Source organism: Squalius cephalus, assembly GCF_949319135.1.
Source record: "Squalius cephalus genome assembly, chromosome: 1".
Classification (NCBI taxonomy): domain Eukaryota; kingdom Metazoa; phylum Chordata; class Actinopteri; order Cypriniformes; family Leuciscidae; genus Squalius; species Squalius cephalus.
The window spans coordinates 67,103,882-67,126,417 of NC_137122.1; the positions used below are offsets into that span (position 1 = coordinate 67,103,882).

General features: G+C 42.9%; 1 protein-coding gene across 1 annotated transcript in view; it reads left to right on the top strand.

Annotated features, from left to right (window-relative positions):
- The first annotated feature begins 709 nt into the window (after positions 1–709).
- The window catches only part of LOC307171873 (E3 ubiquitin-protein ligase rnf213-alpha-like), a 165,400-nt gene continuing 143,573 nt past the window's right edge, over positions 710–22,536 (top strand). Inside the window, exons 1-2 of the mRNA XM_079893804.1 lie at positions 710–782; positions 16,928–17,043. Of these exons, the coding sequence (XP_079749930.1) occupies positions 16,941–17,043 (103 nt within the window). The 5' untranslated portion in view covers positions 710–782; positions 16,928–16,940. The remainder of the gene's footprint in view (positions 783–16,927; positions 17,044–22,536) is intronic.

The following is a 22,536-nucleotide window of genomic DNA, read 5'->3' on the forward strand; positions in this document are numbered from 1 at the left end:
TATTTCTGTTGTATGTTGTTGAAGACATAGATCTTGTAAAACTTTCAACGTTGATTTAGAAGTGTTTTTGTTAACCTTTTTCAACCATTTAGCAATAAACGTTATATGAACGTTGAAACAACAACCATATTTCAACGTTGAAGGTCGGTCATGTGCCGATTGGGTACCTTTACTATAGTATGGGTTCAAAAACACTATAGTATTTTCTAGATATATTTTGTTACGATTTTTATGGTAAATTTACGCACTTCAAAATGGCAGCACGGATTTTGCCGAGGGGAATTGGGAAGTTGATGTAAGAAAATATGTATTTAGATCTTTTAGACACGCAGCCTCAAAGCTTGGTGTAAGACTTAAGAAAAGATGTAAGATCACGCAGCATCAAAGCTTTGTTAGGAAAAAAATAACAAAGCGAACGCCATACTTTCTCAGCTTTCACAACCCATTTCAGATTGAGAAGTACTCATGCAAGTGAATTAGGGAGAGTGATTCGTTTACAAGCGACATAACTAATTGTTAGACTATAAAAAAAAAAAAAAAAAAAAAAACAGACCGATATTCAGCTGAAGTTTCATCTCATGCTTTCTGTATAATTTTCGCTTAATTATTAGTAAATGGATACACGCCCATTTTCAGGAAACGCCCTGTCCTGCTTCATCAGCTGCAGTGCGTGTGTGTGGAGCATATGGACTTGATCTGAACTGGCCGAGCATCTGAGCTGCATCTGAGTGTCAGATAGCATACAAGATGTGTGCTAATCTTTGAAATCTCTCCTTCACTGGGTAAGACACAAACCTGTCTTTTATCATCTGCGTGTGTTTAGCTTTAGAGAAGTGATATGATTGCAAGGTCTGCGTGCGTCAGATATTATCTGAGTCATTCTATGAAAACGTGCCATTTTCTATTCTGAAAATCAGATTTTCAGAGTATTGTTTTTGTTGTGTTTAAGGACTTATTTGGTTTAAGTAGACCCTTTCCTGTCAGAAAAATATGTGGTGCCTGCTCAGGATATATTATTTATTTATTTATTTTCCTAAAATAATCAACATGCACGTGTGTTGTCAACCCCCAGCCTGCATTTCAACGTTGATTCACCGGTGTTTTGCAAAACGAATCAACGTTGATATCGTGACGTTGTTTCACTGTCGTTTGCAGTGCGTTTGCAGTGCGTGTTGCTGCTGCTGCAGTGCGCTATAGTGCTTTCACATGCTGCGTGCGTTTTGCTCAAGCAAGTGGTAAAATATTAACCATGTAGCCTACTTATATTAAAATCTCATTTTAGATTAAAACTTAAAATTGACAAAAACAGCCGACTCTCATGCCTTTTCTTTTGCATTTAAGTTTTAATAAAATAAATCTTACTTGTTTTTCCACCTCCATGAATGAGACGAGTGTTGTTCATTATGTCGCCTTGTTGAGGTAATTGTAGTTTTCTTTGCTTTACCTTTACTTTGGTCTTAAAGTAAAAAAGATGACTGTCAAAATTGTAGTATTAAATTAAATGCATTTATGGTGAGATTACTACATTTTATTTAATGAAATGCATTTATGGTGAGATTATTATATGTTCATGTCAATCTGTGTACATTTTGACCACGAACCCTGCGCTGTCGCTTTAATTCAGCGTTTGCAGCACAGCAGAAATAGACTCGGTGCGGAAACGATCGCGGCACTGCTGTATACGCACCGCTCCTGGAACGGATCGCCGGACCGCAACCGCGTGCAGTGTGAAAGCTCTAACCTGTTAACATGGGTGCGGAAAAAAATACGCACTGCAAACGGAGTATGTGTGAAACGGGCGTTATCTTTCATCATGGGAGGATACAATTGTACATTCTATTACAACCTTTGCAGCTAGAACATGAGTCATGACAATGCTGACTGAATTTGTGATTAACTGTACTGCACACTAAAAATTGTTAGGCTGTCAAATGACTAGCAGCAATGGCTTAATTAAGCACATTAAATAAAGAGTTAACACATGCTCAAGATTGTAAAACAAGTTTTATTAAAGTTTTTTTTTTTTAAGTTTTACTCTTGATGTTGAAACTATTATTATTAACATATAACACCTGCAGCTACAACCTAATTTTCATCAAAACGAGCTTTCCTTCGCAGTGGACAAAATACATTGATCTCTATGCACAGGCTGCTGAGAAGGAACCGCCTGCAAAGTGCAAAACCCGAAAAGTGTTACTTCAAAATATTCAATAACTTCACTGTAATTGTCTGTATTGTTGCCAAATTCAGATCATACATAACACATCACTGCTGTCCTGCTGCTTATATAACAACACTTTGTTTGGATACAATTGTATTGCATTTATACAAACAAAGTGTTGGTATATAGCCAGCACTGCAGTGATGTGTGATCTGAATATGGTGACACTATAGTGTGTGTTTCTGTTACTGACTGGTCCCTTCGGATCTCTCAGCCGCTTGCGCATGTAGAGATCAATGTATTTTGTCCACTGTGAAGGAAAGCTTGTTTTGAGGAAAATTATTAAAACAATGTTATTTGTGTAGTAACAATATTCAGCTAACGAGTTATTGATCTGTGAAGTTCGAATCTGTTAATTTATTGCCAACTTTACTCAACTGCACACTTAATGCACTGCAGCAACAGTGTACTTTTAACAAGTTTTGGAGCTGTTTGTTCCACCATATAATATTTTTGAGGTTTATATATTGCTGCATTTCACAGTCAACTAAATGCAATAAATATGCCAGTCAATATGCAAGGTAGTGTGTTCTTTGGAGAGTGCTTAATAACATTCAAGTGTTTAACTTGGGTAAACACTGAAAACTTATTGAAAGTTATTGAAACTGTAAGGTGCAGGTAAGATCATGTAGGACCTTCAGTACCACATACATGGACAGCGCCTTGTCACACGAACACAGTTGAGTTTTTCTAAAAAGTAAAGTTTGCCAAGCGGGGTAAAGTTAGTTTTATGTTTGATATTTGCTGAATATTCACCTAGACTGCTTTAAGGTCCGTCTGTACGTACAGTACACACATATTTTGTATGTAAAACTTACAGTAATTCACCAAAGGGATGTTCCAAAGGCTTACTACAGGTGAGATTTTGACAATACCACCCTTACTGTATTTACAGTAAAATATTTTTTGACAAATTAAAGGAATTTACCAAAAGGGGTTTTCCTTCTTCCAAATGTTTTAAGTATGTTCTTAGGGACCAGACTGACTTATTACAGGTGAAATTTTGCCAATACCTCGCTTACTGTATGTACAGTACACACATATTTTCAGAATCAAATTACAGTCATTTACCAAAAGGAGTTTTCCATATTCCAAAGGGTGTAGTGCTGTCCTAGTGACCTGACTTACTTACTACAGGTGAAATTTTGACAATACCTCCCTTACTGTATGTACAATTATCGAATATGTTTATGATACAATTACCGTAATTCCCCGTAAGTATTTTTCCGTGTTCCAAAGGCTGTAGTGCTTTCCCAGTGTCCAGACTGACTCCAGGTGAAATTGACAATACCTCCCTTACTGTATGTACAATTATCAAATATGTTTATGATACAATTACCGTAATTCCCCATAAGTATTTTTTCGTGTTCCAAAGGGTGAAGTTCTTTCCTAGTGTCCAGACTGACTTACTCCAGGTGAAATTTTTACAATACCTAACCCTGAAATTTACATAAACCCCACCCAAATATGCTAATCAATGACTAGAAGATATCTACACATAAGCTACATAAATTCATCTACTAACCATTCAGAAATGTTGTCTACACGTTGTCACTTCTTCTTGAGTCTCTCCATCTTTGTCTGACTCCGGTTTGAACATAAAAGGCTAAAAGTTTTTGAAATTTTCAGTGCATGTCTGTGTGAGTGCAAGCTGTTGAAGCTCCGCCCCCTGCGCCGGGAGCAGCAGCTCATTTGCATTTAAAGGGACAGACACAAAAACGGTGCAATTTTGCTCACCATCAAAAAGTGACATTTTTAACATGCTGTATAAAAATATCTGTGGGGTAGTTTGAGTTAAAACTTCACATACACACTCTGAGGACATCAGAGACTTATTTTACATCTTGTGAAAAGGGCATTATACCACCCCTTTAATATCTTCTTGTATCTTCAGTTGATTTCAGAAGGCTGAGTCTGAATACAATTCTTGCGTTTTTCTTTCCTTCAGTGATTTTGCTTGTTAACAGCAGGTGTTCATCACTAATGCTCAATCATCACTTAATTTGTCACTTAATTAATCACTTAACTTCTTGACTGCAATGTATATCTTCTTTTAGTTTTTAAAATTAAATTAATTTAGGTAATCGGTGTCCACAAATGTAATGAGTTAGCTTAACTTATAGGATTTGACTTTGTGTGTGATATTGTGAGCTAGCAGTAACTACAAGCGCTTAAAAGTTCATTTTAAAGGTTGTAATTTCACTGTTTTTACTCAATATAGTGAAGTTTCAGCTATATAAGATATTTGAATGGAGTATAAAGTTAAATTATGTTTTAAGAAATATCCTTGTTTTAGTGGACTCAATTAGTTCAGAGTACTCATAACTATTGCTTTTTATAAACTTAATTGAATTTACATTAACATTTACATTTAGTCATTTAGCAGAAGCTTTTGTCCAAAGCGACTTACAAATTGTTAGTGTTCTGACGACCCGCCCGCGGGCCATTGGGTGTTTAAGAGGTTTAATGTCTTGAGAGACAAAACTAAAAAAAAATTAAATAATTAAACATGTTACATATCTTTGGAAAGCTGAGATTCTTGTGATTCGAATGATGTAAACCATTTTAGGATACAATCAACACGGCGGGTACAATCGGTGTCTTTGTCAGACCACCTGCAACAAAATAAACAACAACAAAACGGAAGAAACTCACCTATGAAGCCTCCTGTTAGTCCACTGATCCATTACATTGCAACAACAATGGTTTAGTTACACTGCAAAGGCTCCATACAATCCAATTCAGCAAAGAATTTAGTCAATAACACATTTATATCAATAAACATCCACATAATGTAGTAGTAGCATTTCAAGTTAGCTGACAGAGCTGTCACAACTTCGATGCATTCTGTTGTAAAACTACACCTCACATGTAAATATTACAGATATTTTGAGGTCAAAATGGCCGCTGACCCCTGAACTTTTGAGTGACAGCTGATTTGAGCAAATCGGGGAGTGAAAGGGGGTTTCCAGGTAGTTTTAGCCAGCCAGCGCGCAGTATGGGGGATGGTTCCTCCTTCACTTTGAGGGACAGTTGGCTGCTCCAGTTGGATCAGAGTTCGCAAATGACTGGCATATCTGATAGCCAATGATCTCCTGAAAACATTGATATTCAGTTTTAGTGGGAGGAATCAAGACATCGACAACAGAAGACGGTGCACAAAGTTTCATGGTGACCAGCACGTCCGTGCGCATTACTGCATCATCATCATCATCATCATCATCATCAGTCGAGCTGGGCTAGAGGTCGACGAGAGGTTTCCCTCCTTTCGGTTTCTTTTGCCTAGGCGCGGCAAAAAGACAGTTCCATTGTTTCCGGTTCTTTGCCAACTCGCTGATTTCCTTTTCGCTGAGAGTGATCATGCTTTTGTCGGTGATGTGGCGTGATATTTGTTCGCGGTACGATATTTGTTCGCGGTACGATGTTCGTGGTGCCCCGCGCCTATTTGTTGGTTTGATCTGTGACTCATATAAGATGAAACGTTTGACCGGTTCGTCTTCTGCCATGCGAATGCAGTGGCCTGTGAACTTAAGCTGGCGATCGCATATAGTTGTACTTATTGGCACCTGTTGAACCGTCTCGTATAAATGTTCATTTGTGATATGATCGTTCTTCTGGTCTATACCAAGCATAATGCGGTAACAGTTTGTTGCATATGCGTTGAGTCAATTCGCTAGATGTTTAGTGAGGATCCATGTTTCGCAGCCATAAAGCAAGATGGAGATGCAAGCGGCTTTGAAGAGTCGAATCTTGAAGTTGATCTTGGTCTTGGGTGCTTTTAGGATGGATTTGAGTTTGTGAAACGCTACCCAAGTTAAACCGATTCGAACATTAACGTCTTTGTTTGTTGATCCTACGTAGGCGCCTAGGTATTTGAAGTCATTTACGATGGCTACCTCTTGGTCATCTATCTTGAGTGCGGGAGCAGGAGTTGCGTCTTTCTGTATGTTCAGGCGCATTTGCTCGGTTTTGTTGATATTTATCTCTAGGCCTACTTGGCGTGTTTGTATTTTAAGTGCGGTGACTTGTTTTTGTTGTTGCTCTACGTTTCCTTCAAGTAGGGCGATGTCGTCGGCAAAAACTAGGTCATTCACTTTGTGACTTAGCACGCGAGTTGATGCGCGTAAAGTTCTGTAACTTCCATCTGTTTCCTTGCCTTTGTGTGTAAGATATCCAAATTCATTAGCTGATAGTTTTGAGACGTAGTCGATGACTATGATGAATAGAAATGGTGCTAAGACATCACCTTGAAGTACACCTGTTGTGATTTTGAATGTCTCGGAGCACTGGCCTTGCAGGTATACTTGGCTTTTTGAGTCATCGTACAACACCCGAATTGCATCAACGATCTTTGCTGGAATGCCGTAGTGTCGGAGAATGGCGAACATCATTTCTCTGTCGATTGAATCGAAGGCCTTCTTGAAGTCGATGAATGTGATGTAAAGTGGGATATCTTGTGCATATGCTCCATCCATTATTCGTCGCAGAATATGAATTTGCTGGATGCAACTGCGGCCTGCTCTGAAGCCTTTACTGCATAACGCGGAATATAGTGTAGCAAATGGAATATAATGACTCTTGGATATTTTGGGATGGGGAGACATCACTGTTCTGAGGTGTAAATGTATGTTTGTGTCCCTATGTGTCTTTATCCATGGGTTTATATGTTTATGTGTGTCCGTCCGTCCTTGTGTTTGCATATCCCTGGTTGTTCGAGTGCGTGCGTTTCTGTCACGGTTCATGGGTTCACTGACTCGCCCTTGCTATGTTGTGTGTATGTTTGTGTGTGGTGGGTGTGGCTCATTATCGTTACTGATGTGCGGATCAGCGGCAGCTGAGTTTCATGATTGGCGTCCTATTTATTGTCTGTGATTTCGTCCTGTCTTTGTCAGATCGTTTTGTGATTCTCCTGGAGTATTCTCCGTGCTTGCAGTTCTTGAGACTTCGTTCCTGGTTCTTGCCTTTTCGTCTCCTGTGTTCCTGAGGATCATCTGTGTTTGCCTGGATTATCTGCCCATTGCGCCCCTGCGTTACCGAGCCCAGCATTTTCTCTGTCCACGACGACTGACCAGCATCTCTATCTATTTCCTGCATTATTCAATAAACATTTCTGTTTCACTCGTAAGTGGATCTTTTGCCTTCATTTACAGAGTCTGACATAACGATCTGACCACGATGGATTCAGTGAGTGCACCCGGACTACAGGAATTCCTCACGAACAACAATGTTCGTATGGACCGGCAGGACGAACAGTTAGTCGCCACTGGTCGGGCTATACAGGCTCTGGTAATGCAGGTGTCCGAGCTTACCTCTCAACTTCAACAACTGAGAGTGCCCACTGTGCCACCCCCGCCGCCCATTCCCCACGATCCACCCAACACCAACCAGCACGAGCAACATATTCCGACGCCTGAGAGGTATTCCGGATGAGCCGAACCTCTGCAGAACCTTTCTGACTGTGTACCATCTTCTTTTCTCTCCAGCCTGTAACCTTCGCTTCTGAGCAGTCTAAAGTGCCGTTGGTAATGACACTACTTTCCGGACGCTGTGGGGAACGGCGGTGTGAGAGAACCAACATCCCTGCTGTTCCTCGTTCCATGCACTCGGAGAGGAGATAAAACGAGTGTTCGACCACGCGGTAGCGGGTCGCGAGGCGGCTCGCAAACTCGCCGACCTTCGCCAGGACAACAGAACCGTCTCCGATTTCTCCATCGAATTCCGGACTCTAGCGACCGAGTGCAAATGGAACGAGGAAGCGCAGTGAGACATGTTCCTCCATGAGTTGGCTGACCGTGTTCAATTTGAGATTTATACCTTGGAGCTACCTAGGAGACTGGATGGATTTATTGAGCTGGCCTTGCGCGTGGATGCGCGTTTGTAGCAAAGATGGAGTCACTCACATCAGGCTTTGGTGCCAACATTCCCTGAGTAGTCCAGTTCCAGAAGAGAGAACACGGACAGAGGTTACTGTCGGGTGGGCTAACCATGGCTAAATCCTCTACCACTCTCCTCCCAGTAAGACTGCAATGGGCAGACCGTTTTTATGACTGCCAGGCACTTATAGACTCTGGAGCTGAGGGGAACCTTATGGACCACTCCTTGGCTCGACAGCTTCAGGTCCCCATCAAGTCCTTGGAACATGACATTTCTGTCAGCGCCTTAAACGGAAAAGAACTCCCTGGTATTACACACTCCACTGATCTACTTACCCTCATCACTTCTGGGAATCATATTGAAAACACTTCCTTCCGTCTCACTGAGTCACCTTTAGCTCCCATCCTTCTGGGTCATCCGTGGCTGGTGGAGCACGAACCCAGAATAGGATGTATGAACTAGGTCGCAGCATGGAGTGAACATTGTTATGCCTCATGTCTTTTGTCTGCTTGTTCGTCTGTCTCTTGTTCTGTGTTGCAGGAGGAACCAGTGAACCTATATCACTGACAATCATCTGACATTGAACTGGATGAAGACTGGGAGTTAGTCAGCAGAAAGCCATATGATGGACATCAAGAGAGGAGCCCCATCATTCACCTTCCTAGAGAGGTTCAATAACCAAAGAAAAACCTAATCATAAATTTGTAAATAGTTTGATATATATATAGACTTTCCTGGACTCCATTTCCCATGCACCCCGTACAGAGACTAATTATCTGCTCTACTTAAGCAGCATTCACACTCATTGCGAGGTCTTGTTTTGCCCTGGTTGACATTTCTAAGCGTTTACCTTGATATTCTGTGACCCTTCTGTGTATGATCTTGGATTGTTAGACTACTGTTGATTCTCTGTCGCCTGCCCTTGTGATCTTGCTCTCTGGAACTTCGACCTCTTTGCTGCCTGCCCTGACTCCTGCCCGGTATCGTTTCTGTTTCTGCTCTGCCTCTGATATTCCTGCCACTGTTGTTTGAACACTGCCTGTTTGACCCTGATCTTGATTATTAAAGATAATCTGCAAATGGATCCACATGCTTCTGACCCCTCATTACAGGTATAGTCCAACACATTATACAGCTAAAACATTTAGGGGCGCTATTTTAACGATCTGAAACGCAAGTATCAGACGCGAAACGCAAGTAACTTTGTGGGTGGATCTCGGGCAATGTTGCTATTATACCGGCGGGATAAATGACTCTTGCGCCCGACGCAAATCTAAAATAGGTTGGTCTGAATATAAATAAATATAAATAGCTTCATTATTCAAAGGTGTGGTTTGGGCATAACGTGAAATAAACCAATCAGAGCATCATCTCACATTCCCTTTAAATGCAGGTGCGTTTGTTCCATGGCGAATTGCTATTATAACGGCGGATTTGCCAGGCGCACGCCAGGAGCGGTTCACAGCCGAGGAGACCGACGTTCTCGTCAAGGCCGTAAAACACAGAGAAGTGACATTGTATGGGGATAGGAGAACCCCACCCAAATTAGCTTCAGTTAAACAGGCGTATAATAATTTTGGTAAATGTGTAAGCTAGATCTATGCCTATTTTTTCACATCTTCATGGACACCACAATGAGTTCCCTCATGTTGTAATATTTTCCTTGTAATTATGTATGGTTTGCAAAAACGGGAACTGCTGCGTCTGTGTAGATGAGAAAAGCAAAGTGTGTGCGCGTTGTGCACACGCTACATTATGGCCAAGCATGTGCCCTTAAAATAGCATCTGAATAACGCGCCACTGACTTTAGACTAGGTTTTTGATATGCATGTGGGTCAGATCATCTTTCCACGTGGGCCAGATCTGGACGTCACAATGTTGCTATGTGGGATTCTGGGTCTCTGACAGAGAGAGCAGGGTTGTGGTAGCCATCTGGTATAGCAGGGTGCGAGATATAACACGCAGGGGTGTGAAGTAACGAATTACAAATATTCACGTTACTGTAAGTAGTTTTTTTGTTTCAGAAATTGTACTTTTTTGAGTAGTTGTCAATTTACTTTTACTTTAGTACATTTTAAGTGATGTATCGGTACTTTTACTCCGCTATTTTCCTTCCGTTTGTGTCGTTACTCGTTACATGCTTGTTGTAATTAAATTTTTTATCCATCAACATGATTGGATCGAGTAATCGGTTTCATGACTGTCATCAAATCAAATTCTGCATAGAAAGCTTTAACCGCTAGCCTATCTGCTGTTACTCGTGGCTGCTGTGTGGAAGTGCATTCTTCAAGGATCAATTCAATTGAGATATCAGCGTCTTCCTGTAATATGCTACGGTATATTTCATATGTCTGCTTACTATGATATTTATATAGGCTGGCCTATCTACAGGGCCTGACATTCGACATTGACGTGAGGTTGGGGTATTGCGTACAGCAGTGTTCTTCAACCCTGCTCCTGAAGGACCCCCAACACTGCACGTTTTCTTTGTCTCCCTAATCAAACACACCTGATTCAACTCATCAGCTCATTAACCCATGTGATAATGAGCTGATAAATTGAATCAGGTGTGTTTGATTAGGGAGACAAAGAAAATGTGCAGTGTTGGGGGTCCTTCAGGAACAGGGTTGAAGAACACTGGCGTACAAGTGTTAACTCCCTCAAGTGCTGAGTTCATAATGCGGTGAAATCCCGCTCCCATTTACTTCATATATAAAGAGAGACGCGCATCTGCGATCTGTGCACTGCAGCCAAAATTCAGCCAAATTCGGTATGGCGTTAACTTGAATTGCATTTCTGTCAGTGCGTGACTACAGCTCGTTAATAAACGTTTTTGGATTGATCCATTTCTGCCTTCATTTAGCAAGTGCACTTGCGCAAAAATATTTTTCATGTTCAACTTTTTTTGTGTGCGTGTGGATGCTTTTGTAAAAGTTTCCTGGATATAACTTCCCTATTTAATGCACAATTTTCTTTACAAATGATATTATAAGTGTTGTACGTCCAAGGAATTACTCAATGACTGCCACATATGAACGCAATGATTTTTATTAACAGAGCTCTAGTTGCCAACACCACATATCCAGTGTTCGAACAACTCACGTGTATATTCTTAGTGCATGCGCACTGAGGGGAAAGGATGTTCTTAAAGAGCCCAACACATTTTAAAGTAACATGTTAGAATATACTAATTATATTGTACTTCTGTACGGATCATTTATCACAATGATCTACAATAAGCATTACAATTTGAGTAAATGTAGCCGTGTAAAATTTAAGGGATGATGCCACCAACAATGTGCATTTACGTTTAGGCCTAACATATTTAATGGCACTGGAATTACAGTGTAATTAGTGTTAGTTCACTATCTTAGACTTTTTTAGTGCATTGGGTGAGGTAAACTGATAATATTAGTTATTCTCATTTCTTTATCAAAACACAAAAACTGTGCAGTTTCAGTTTCTGAAACTTCTTTAGGGGTGTGCGCTCGCCTGCCTTGAAGGAGGCTGCCAGCTGCTGTATAGAGAGCGCACGCTGTTGTGTAAGCCGCGCTCTCATAGTTGTAGAATCGATAACTGTGCCCAGAAAGATCACACTCTGGCTGGGGTTCAGTTTGCTCTTGGATAAGTTGATTTTGAGACCCAGACATTCCAAATGGCTGAGAATAAAAGCTCTGTGTGTCAAAAGTTCGGTTCTCGACTGTACCAGGACCAGCCAGTGGTCGAGATAATTTAGCATGCGCACTCCCCGATGCCTCAGAGGAGAAAGCGTCAAGGCACTTCGTAAACGAACGGGGTGCTAGGGACAGACCGAACGGCAGAACTGTGTACTGATAAGCCTGCCCCTCAAAGGTGAATCAAGAATGGCCTGTGACGAGGGGCTATCTGAATGTGAAAGTATGCATCTTTCAGATCCACCGTAAAAAAAACAATCCCCCAGGCGAACTTGCGCGAGGATATGTTTGGCAGTTAACATTTTGAATTGCTGTCTCATGAAAGCCTTGTTCAAATGTCTCAAATCTAGTATGGGTCTGATGCCGCCGTCTTTTTTCAGAACTAGAAAATAGCGGCTGTAAAACCCAGAGTGTTTTAGCGTGGGGGACTAATTCTATTGCCCCTTTTGCTAACAGATTTTGTATTTCGGAGCGAAGCACGTGACACATGGTGCTTTTCCACCGAAGTCTCGACGACCGCCTGAAACTTTGGGGGTCTGTGAGCGAATTGGAGTGAGAAGCCTCGCTTTGTGTTTATAACCCAACTCGACACACCGGGGATGGCTTGCCAGGCCAGGGCTTGTGTGGCTTGGGTTTGACATGTTCGGGGATGGGCCGCCTAACACAGGGGGACCTGATACCCTTATATTGTGATTTGTGCACATATTGAGTGTTGGGCTGACTGTAAAGGCTTTCGCTTGGGGTAAAGTCAGAGTGACAACTGGGAAGGGGCTGCCTAGTGAAGGGGGACTGTGAAGCCGTGTTGTGTGCTTGAAACATTTTCTTTATGTGCTTTATTTGGGTCACCGTAAAAACGGCGTTTGTTTGTAGAGGTGCGCGCAGAGCAGCGGGCCTGTTTTCTACAGTAAACAATTCTGGGTTTTTTCGAGGGTGGTCCGGCTAGCGCGAGACACAAGCCCTCTCTTTTCACCCCCAATGCTAGGAAGTCTTTGGAGGCCTAGCGTCCAACACAACGCTGGGTCGGGAGCCCTGGCGCCAGGGCAGCAGGTAGTGTTTAGCTGGTCGCGATTGGCGGCAGGTATCAGCCGCAGGACGGCTGAGAGACCTGCTTCGCCGGTTTCGCTGGCTGAGGAGAAGGCGGGGCGGTCTTTGGCCTGCTTGAAGCGGAGCTGGTGCGTTTTGGCAGCAAGGGTTGCATAGCTTGGGAAGACTTCTGTTCTTCGGTGTACCTCTCTGAAAATCCCTACACCGCCGGGCCGAAGAGGTCGGAGCTGGAGATGGGGGCGTCAAGGAACACAGTTCTGTCTGCATCCTTTATCTCGGTGAGGTTCAGCCAAAGGTGGCGCTCGAGCGCGACTAGGCTAGCCATGCTCCTCCCGATAGCCTGAGCTGTAGCTTTGGTAGCACGCAAAGCTAAGTTCATGGCGCTTTGAAGGTCCCGGAAGGCCTCAGGGTCCGGGCCAGCCTCGTCCATCGACTGGAGGAGTTTGGCCTGGTCGACCTGCAGCACCGCCATCGTGTGCAGGGCCGAAGCAGCCTGGCCGGAGGCGGAGTAAGTGAGTCCAGCGAGGACTGAGGTGTTCGGGCATGGCTTAGTTGGACGAACCGCTCTAGTTCTCCAGCTAGCAGCGGTGTGTGGGCAAAGATGAGCGGCCACAGCCTCTTCGAGGGGCGGCAACGACTCGTAGCCCTTTTCCGCCGTGCCACCCGCAGAGGAGAGCGTTGCGAAAATCGAAGAACCCAGGCGTGCAGAGTAAGGAGAGCGCCACGCTTTCGTCTTTGTGCACCTCAAGGAAGAACGACGCAGGCCTGTGACGAGGGGCCTGCTAGCGCCCCATCAAAAATCAGCCATCCAGCCGACTTCGAGGAGGCTCCTCGGGCGAGGCCCACTTGAGCTCGAGGACCGAGATGGCCTTGATGAGGATCCGAAGTATCTCTGCGTCAGAATAGTCCTGGGGGCTGAGAACTGGGAAGTGATGGCGGGGTCGACAGAGCCTGACCAATCCGCCTCAGATGCAGCAATGGAGACAGGCTGTCATCATGTTCGTCGACCGATCCGCCGAAAGAGACCAGGCCTGCCACGTGGGTGGGGGGCCGCTGGTCCCCCGCGAACAGGACCAGTGACGGTGTTTGAGCAGGAGAAAGCGAGGCACGAGGAAAGCAAAAATTGTGGGCTCGCTAACATCCATACTCTCGGGCTGCCATTGGCTGCGGCGCTTCTTTTTCCTCGCCAAAGAAGAGCGGGGAAAGGAAGAGCAGGAGAAGCGGCGTGGCCATCTTTAGAGAGAGCTAACCGCGTCCACAGCACAGAGACAGGCATGCTCTCACAGACTGAGCAGCCGCCGCAGAGAGTGCAGCTTCAGCATGGGCGACTCCCAGGCATGAGATGCACTTCGTGTGCCCGTCGGCCTTGTGCAGATGGCATCCGCATGTGGCGCATGAAGAGCGAGGCATTTGGAACAACGCTCGCAGCTCTTTTAGGCTGTGTGAACGCAGCGGCGAACACACAGTAGCAATAAGCAATAAAAGGATATGCACTGATCGCCGGATGGCCACAGGAGAGCGGCGACAGGAGGAAAACGACTTCGGGTGTTGAAGGCATTGGCTGCTGTAGAATGGCTCGCTCAAGCTGTAAAGGCTTGTTTCTACGGCGAAGGCTTGCAGAGGAGTCAGAGATGTGAAGTGTGTCACTGAAGGAGACAAATCTGCTATAATGGTGAATTCGGGCTCTAATATAGACTTAGCCACGCCCAATTTGGCAGTCTCTGACATGTGTCTGCGCTGCTAGTTCATTGGCGCACACATCAGAGGCGCCACACCATTGGATGTGCAGTTGCCGCAGCACAGCCAATGAGTGAGCCAGACACTCACTGTGCTAGCTGTGCAGCTGCAAATGTGTTTTACATTTTAGACTTTAGCATTATCGAGGAAAAGGAGTTTCCCCACTGCGTATAGCTACGCAATACGAAGTGACCATTTTCGAAAGGAAAATCTGGTATGAGTTTCTAAAGGTTTTTGAATTCTTTGCACAGTTATGAACATTGATATTTTATGTGCAACAATAGCATGTTCAGGCTCAGTGGCCTTACGCCTCAATTTAAATGTATTTTTTTTCAAACAATACGATTTAAATGGTGATTAATGTACTGATTTGATGCATTTTAAAAAGATGGATGATAGATATTCTTCAATCTTTCTGACAAAGTAAAAAATATAATGTGAATTACAATATGTACAATGTTTTTTTTTAATTTATTAATTGTAGTGCACAGTGTTTATTATAAGGGGGTAGAATCTGCAGCTCAGTACTCACTACTCATGAGTACTTTTAAATAAGCTACTTTCTTGCTCTTACTCAAGTAGTTTTTTGGACAAGTACTTTTTACTCTACTCACACTACATTTTTTTGGAATGTAATGGTACTTTACTTGAGTATGTTTTTTCAGTACATTTTCCACCACTGATAACACGGGGGCTTAATACCCTAGCGAAATATAACAATTTTGGTCATTATTTGAGTTAACAATTTTATCAACCATTTATGGAACTTAACATTTCATTCTATGTTTGCATGAGCCATTTCCGAGTGCTCAGTCTTTTTCAGCCAAGTTCAAGGGAGTGCTAAATATGACCGTGGCTGATGACAATAATGGCCTAACAGAATCCAAAGTTTAATTATATTTCACTGTACCAACCTGTTTTTATTAAAGCAATAATCCCCAAAAAGCCATGGTTTACAGTGAATTTATAACAGCTAGGCACAACGCGGAGCTGAGTTAAAACTTGTTAAAATTCTTGAACTCTACACAGGTGACTGTATAATCAATTTATTGCACTATTGAGTCCATTGGCTCAGTCTTTCTTGGCCATGTCTTACTAGAAAACAAAACTTTTTTTTTTTGTTATGGCCTAGTGTGCTTTATTTTGCCAAAATTAATAATGTAATATATAATCATATCTGGTAACAGATGCATTATAGCTAAAATTAGCATCAATGTACACATGACAAAACTAACTTTAAAACACCCAGGAGTCTTTGTAACAACTCCCGATTGCGAACTAAAGTTGATTCATCATAAAATGAGGCAGAACTACATTATATTATTTACAGCTTTTTATATTAGGTACCGTAACGCTGCACCTTCAGCATTTCTCATATAACCTAAACATCTTTTATTCTTATCAAATCAAATTCCCCCAAATCGCATGAAAAACACATAAAAACAATACCTATATTGTTGTAATTGTCTATTTACTAGCTTAATGTTTCATTTGTGCAAACCTTTCTTTCTCTTAGTTTGGTACGGACTCATTGATGTGTTCTCAATGATACAACCCCGATCTTTCTATCAGAGCCGACTCACAGTGGGGGCATGGTCAAATTATTACGCCAAGTGAAAGTGACCAATAGAAACAGGCCTTTCATGGTGGTGCATAGATACCGCCCACTGAAGTGCAGCTTCACTTAAATTCAAAACTTTTCAACTCTCAAACAATGACAGCAGAACAGAGAGCAAATTTGTGCGTGTGTAATGAAAACTCCACAAAAACATTTTTGTAAAGACTTAATTTGCAACAATTTTTTTAACTACAATATTATTATTTTTGCTCTCAAACATTATGTTTGACTGGATAAAAAAGACAAAGCTTTGTTTACAAAGTTACAGGGGTAACAGCTGCAGGTCTGCTGTTCCAACAGCGCCATCTGCTGTCAGAGAGTGGACGTGCGTTTTCATTCAGCGTGCTCCTTCACTCGTTCCGCCATACGCTTCTCCTTCGTGTTGGGCTTGTTTATATCAGTGTGAGCACTGCACTTTGACACAGCAAACAGCGTTGTTGTGCATTTTAACCAGTTGATGGGAAAAGTATTCTTAAAAATGCATACTAAAAATCTGAATAATTCGTAATAAATATTTGTGATATTTTTAAGTGCCCACGATAACAATATTGTGCATGTTCATTATAATGATATATTGTATTGATACCGGCACATGTCTATGCGGCACTGGTTTGCTTCATCCAACCAAGATATTTAATTCAAGTATCATATTCTCATGTAGTGGTTGGGTGTTTTGTGCCACCGTTCAGTCTGTCCCTCTTTGAAAACCCCTAAAATAGTGTGTAAATTCCTTTTTCATCATTCTCATGCTCTTTGCAGGCATCATCTCAGAATGAAGTGTCCTCAATGCGATCATGTGTCTTCTGAAAAGGCACCCAAATTCTGCAGTGAGTGTGGCTTTAAGCTGTCGTCTCTATCAAAAGAGACAGGACAAGGTAGGTGAACACTTATAGACACAACATAAGTATGAGTGTGTAAAGTATGTACATTGCTTATGTTTGATGCACCTCTTGAGTTCATGATGTGAGATGTCAGGAAAGATGATAGAGATCCTCTCTTTCCACTATTATTATTGATTATTAATATGTATTGAAAAATCTAAAATCAGAATGTCTGATCTGTTGCAAAAAAATATTATTGGTGAATAAAATATATTAATAATAATTAACCACTTTTGGTCAAGAAAAAATATTAGTGAATTAATCTACCTTTCGATGCTGAAAACTATATCACTTGATCATCTTTGTTTCTGGCTTTCTTTGCAACAAATTATGTGTTTTGGTAAACACTGTTACTAAGACCACAAACTCACATCAAAAGCTTAAACTGGCAAACAAAAGGAAACACTGAAACATTTCCAATAAAACATCCACATCTAAACCTCTGATAATTCTCAATAAGAACTTCTATAGCCACATGAAGTCAGTCTGGTTAGTAATAAGTGAAGCTGGTAATGCTGTTTGTGGAGTTGTTTAATCCTCCTCTGCTGAGATCTTCACAGATTTAATGTCTTCTTTTATCTTCAGTTGATTTCATCTAAGGCTTTGGTTGAAGTCAGTTGTAGTTCTTGTGTTTCTCTTTTCTTCAGTTATTCTGCTTGTTTACCAGCAGGTGTTCATCACTAATGTTCAATCATCACTTAATTAATCACTGAATGATCTCATTAACTTTAACTCTGATTCAGAGTTACTTTAACTCTCTGTAGAGTGGGACCAAATGTTCTCTAGAAGAGTTAATTTAACTCCGGGGATTTTGCTGAGTATTAAGTACTCCTGCCCTGAGAGCAGTGCGTAATACACTAAAATAACACTAATTTGAATCTATATGGAGTACTACTGCCAAGAGAGCAGCGCTAGGGCGGGAGATGTATCATTTTGACCTTTGAAATGTCGCGCAGATTTGAACGAGTTCTGTTGTCGCATATATCAACTTCACAGACAGCGAGGTAGCATTGGAAAAGCATGTTTTACACCAGTTAACCCATAAGTAGCTTTGTTGCGGTCGACTGATAAAACAGTCGAATCAAAATACATACAATACTATATTTAGACGATGATTATTAGTTCTGTGCATTTTTAATGTTTGCTAATTATCTTAGTAAACATTAGAGAATGTTAAATTTTAACAAAAATACATAGTAAAATCACTTACCTTGCAATAAATGCGTTCTTCCACGAGCATCTGTCTTGTATTCCCGAGTCCCAACTAATTCCCTCACATTCAAAAGTCTTGACCTTGTCTTTGGTACATTTTCATTGGTTGAAGCTGTAAACCATTTTTGAGTAAGTAAAACTCCCAGTTGTCTTTCGCTTTCGGAGCTGATCGGTTCATTCTGATGGTCTCTGATCGAGCAACTATTCAACGAGTGTGCCGGTGTTCTTTTGGAAGACTCTCCTGGTGTCGGTGTTTACAGCAGTTGCAGCGGTGGTCGCGAGCTACGGAAGCTCTGTTCAGCTGTTTCCACAGCATTTTTCTTCTTAGTAAGAGTGTTTTGTTGAAGCGGTTGAGGGCGGAAGTAATGAGTGTTTCACTTTCGAGTGTTGCCGCGGTTGTTCCCCTGTGTGCTCCAGCACTGATGACGGGTCCCATTTCTAAAAGAGCAAACACGGTTGTGATTTGTGTGCCTTTTTCAAGATGTCATTTCATCTGTGCGTTTCTGGGTGTGGTCGGTCTCTGTCGTCCTCTGACGGCCACGAGAGCTGCGTCACATGCCTGGGCATTCAGCACGCTGAAGCGGCTCTTGTGGATGATTCATGTCCTCATTGCGGGGATATGATCATCCCGGTGCTAAGATCGAGACTCGCTTCCATTAAACGCGGAAGTGTAGTCCCCGTGCCTTTGCCCCATTCTATAGCGCCCCCTGGGTAAAAAAAAAAAAAAAAACCCAGGGGAAATCTGGAATGCCGCAGGGTACGGGTGATCTGGGAGTTACGGTGAGGAGTAATCCGCCCGGCGTGGCCTCGTGGATCCCTCCCGTTTCTCAGGCATCGCAGCCGGGGGAAGCTCAGCAGGAATGTGCCGGTCCCTCTGTGACCGAACATTTCTTTTGGGGCGACTCCGGACGATGTGTTGTCCATCGCAGCATCAGAGGGGGAGCTTGATTTGACGGAGGTAGACTCTGTGCCGTTGCCCTCCTCCGGGAGGGTGGCAACGCCGATGTTGGATCCTGAGATGACGGCTATGCTCAAGAAGACCACCGAGGTGGTCGGGCTCGTGTGGAATACTCCACCGCGTCCTGAACCGTCTCGGTTGGATGATTGGTTTCTTGGAGCGGGTGGAAGGCACCTTTCTCTGCCAGAAACAGGCTTGGTAGCTCCTCCTCCCTCACTACCCTCAATGGAGGTGCGGATAAGGGTTACAAGGCGATCCCCAATGGACTGAATAAGCTCTCTACGAACTTGATGAGCGATGCCGCGCTGACGGACCGATAGACTATAAAAAAAGAGTTACTGACATGTAACTGTTATGCACATAAATCACTGTCTCACACACACTCTCTCAGAGTAATAGTTACTGCATAATACATTTTCAACTAGCAGAATAGTACAGAATCACGATACACAGTCTCACTTGTAGCCATGTCTTTTAATAATATTTCGAAGGGCAAAAACAGGAACTTTTAATTGGCTTTACATCATCAACTGTCACTTTAGCGCGCGGCCCTGTGCAGTCGCAGACTTGGTACTTTCCATAGGGTACTTTCAGTAGCATATAGCATTACCTCCCAAGCCTGAGCTAACTCGATCAAGTCGAGCGGTGAGCCGCGAGCGTGGTTTCAGATAGCCAGGCTCTTCCAGCTCCACTCACGCCCCGCCTCTTTGCCCATTTTCTGTTATCCAAGAGTGACGCAAGGTGACGCGAGGCCAAGATGGTGACGGCCGACTCCGCCCACTTTAGGCTTCAAAAATGCTCTTCAGAAACCTACGGGTGACGTCACGGACACTACGTCCATATTTTTTTACAGTCTATGCTTTTCACCTAGAGTTTCAGCAAGGATAATTCAAGGGCTTCCTCGCTGGTCCAAACTCGCCTGCCATTACCTCCGATGCTCTTTTCGCTACTCACTGGGAATAGTGGTTGTATCGGAACGGACTGATGCCAGGGTTCACGCTAAGAGCGTTCCCCGATGAGCTTTCTTGCATGTCAGCGTGCTATGTCAGAATGGAACAGTCTTCAGTTGCCCCGGTACGGCCCAACTAGACTTATTCCTCGAGAGCCTTCTGACTTCCTCTGAGTCACTCAGAGATGGGCATCGATGGCACCCGCACTGAGCCCTAAACAGCAGCTTGGTTGTGGTGGTTCAGTATCTTCCTCTGAAAGAGCTATGGATACTAATACTTCTGCGTGAGCCCTCTCCATACTGGAGGCCTGCGTGTGATCCAAAGTAGAACCGGTTCATTGGTGTTCTTAGAAATAAGAACCCCTGAGATGTTCGATCATTTTGTCACTTCACTCCTGCACTAGAATTGTGGGGTGCGGCTTCCGCTCCACCTTTCTGGGTGACGTTGTTCTCATGGGCAGACCCAGCCCTGACTTTTCTCTGCTTCTCTGTGTTTGATTCGGTTCCCTGTGCGATGGTTGGCCCACGTAGGAATGTGTGGCCATCATCTTGGTGGAAGTCCAAGGTGCACCGTGTCCACTTGGGTTAAGAGTCCCTCCATCTGGAGTGTGTGCTCTTTCCTAAGCGTCGACATGGATGCCTCGCTGAACAGGTATGAACATGAACTCATGGCTTAGTAGGCTCCTTCATTGAAGTCAGCCTCACTTAGCCTGAGTTTAGTGTCGGCTTGCTACGCCATTCCCCTCCTATGGACTGGATAAGTGCGTAAATTTACTCTGGTGAGTTCTACGGAACCCTATTGAGTTCCTCCGAGCCCCCTGTCGGTAGTAGACGTGGCGGAGCGTCTGATACTAGTCCTATCACTTGTATGCTTGTGAAACTTGTGTTAGGTGGGGCCCATACGTTGTGATCCCTATGGTGATCCCGTATGTGTATTTTTCTACGGCATGCTTCCTACGGTAAGCTCGTATCTTCCTTCAGCAGAGTCACCTCTGCCGTTATTGACTGGTTGTGTCTCCCCCCCCCTTTCTGCGGCTGGAGCCACCTCAATGACATCCCATATGTTGTACTACCCGCTTAGGCGCCTGGTCCATATGTGTTTTCCACATGTTACTCTCATGTAGATGTGGCTTCGCAGCGTAGACCTCTCCTTCAAGGTACGCTTTCCCAGTGGTCCTGTGGAACAGCAGTGACTTCCGGACCTAAGCTCGACCATCCGCCATGCGGAGGCTCTTGCAGCTTTGTGTTTAGGCACTGGAAGGTGGCAGTAGTGTAGTGGCGTGTTAGAGGATCCCATACAGTCGGTACGATCGACTAAGTCGAACGTTCCCCGACTGAAAGGGAACGTCTCGGTTACCAATGTAACCCTCGTTCCCTGAAGTAGGGGAACGGAGACTTAGTCCCCTTGCCAATTCTACTGGACCACCGCTGACTGGGGCACGATCTGCTCCTCAACAAAAAACAACTGGTAGGTGCATCCACTTCCGTGTTTATACCTGCTGGGTAAGGCGGGGCGTTGATTACGCACCTGCCAAAGCTTGTTGGCTTGATTTTTAAGAGTAATCAGAGTGATCGGGCTCACTAGGCGTTATCCCATACAGTCGGTACGATCAACTAAGTCTCCGTTCCCTCCTTCAGGGAACGAGGGTTACATTGGTAACCGAGATGATATTTACTACACCATTTGAACAGATAATAATATTATTAATGGATTAATAGTGCAGACAGTCTAAAGACTTGAAACTAGAATTAAATACAACATGAACAACATTTCAATAAGAGGTTATCTGTAGTCAGACTAAAATACATATACCCTAATGAAATATTAGTACAGTTAAATTAGAAGTACTCTTTAAATTTTACTTTAGAAAAAAAATTACTTCATGGTAAATGTACTGAAGGATGTTTATTTATTTAGCAATTATAAATGATTAGATCTTTAAACTCTGATACTAAAATATACATTTCAGATACTGGTAATTCATTGTGCTAACAAGTGAAAATGACAAATATGATATTTAAAAAAAAAATTAAGAAAAAAAAATTATGTGTAAATATGTGGTGTGTAGTATACATAATAGTACAAACACATAATCAAACAATATAAAACATATGTCACATTGTGCAAAATGTGTTGAAGAACTCCGCAAACATTCTAGTTTTATATAATTTGAAACTGAAACGGCAATGAGGTAGATGCATGAGGCATTCATTTGTTATATTGTAGTTTTTACCTAAAGTGGCCTACTCTGTACACATTCAAGCATTTCATAAAATGGCCTTAACTATTTTACAGCAGATTTAGTTCACAAATTACTGACAGTCATTACTTGAGTATAATTTTTATTTACACTGATAATTGATAATA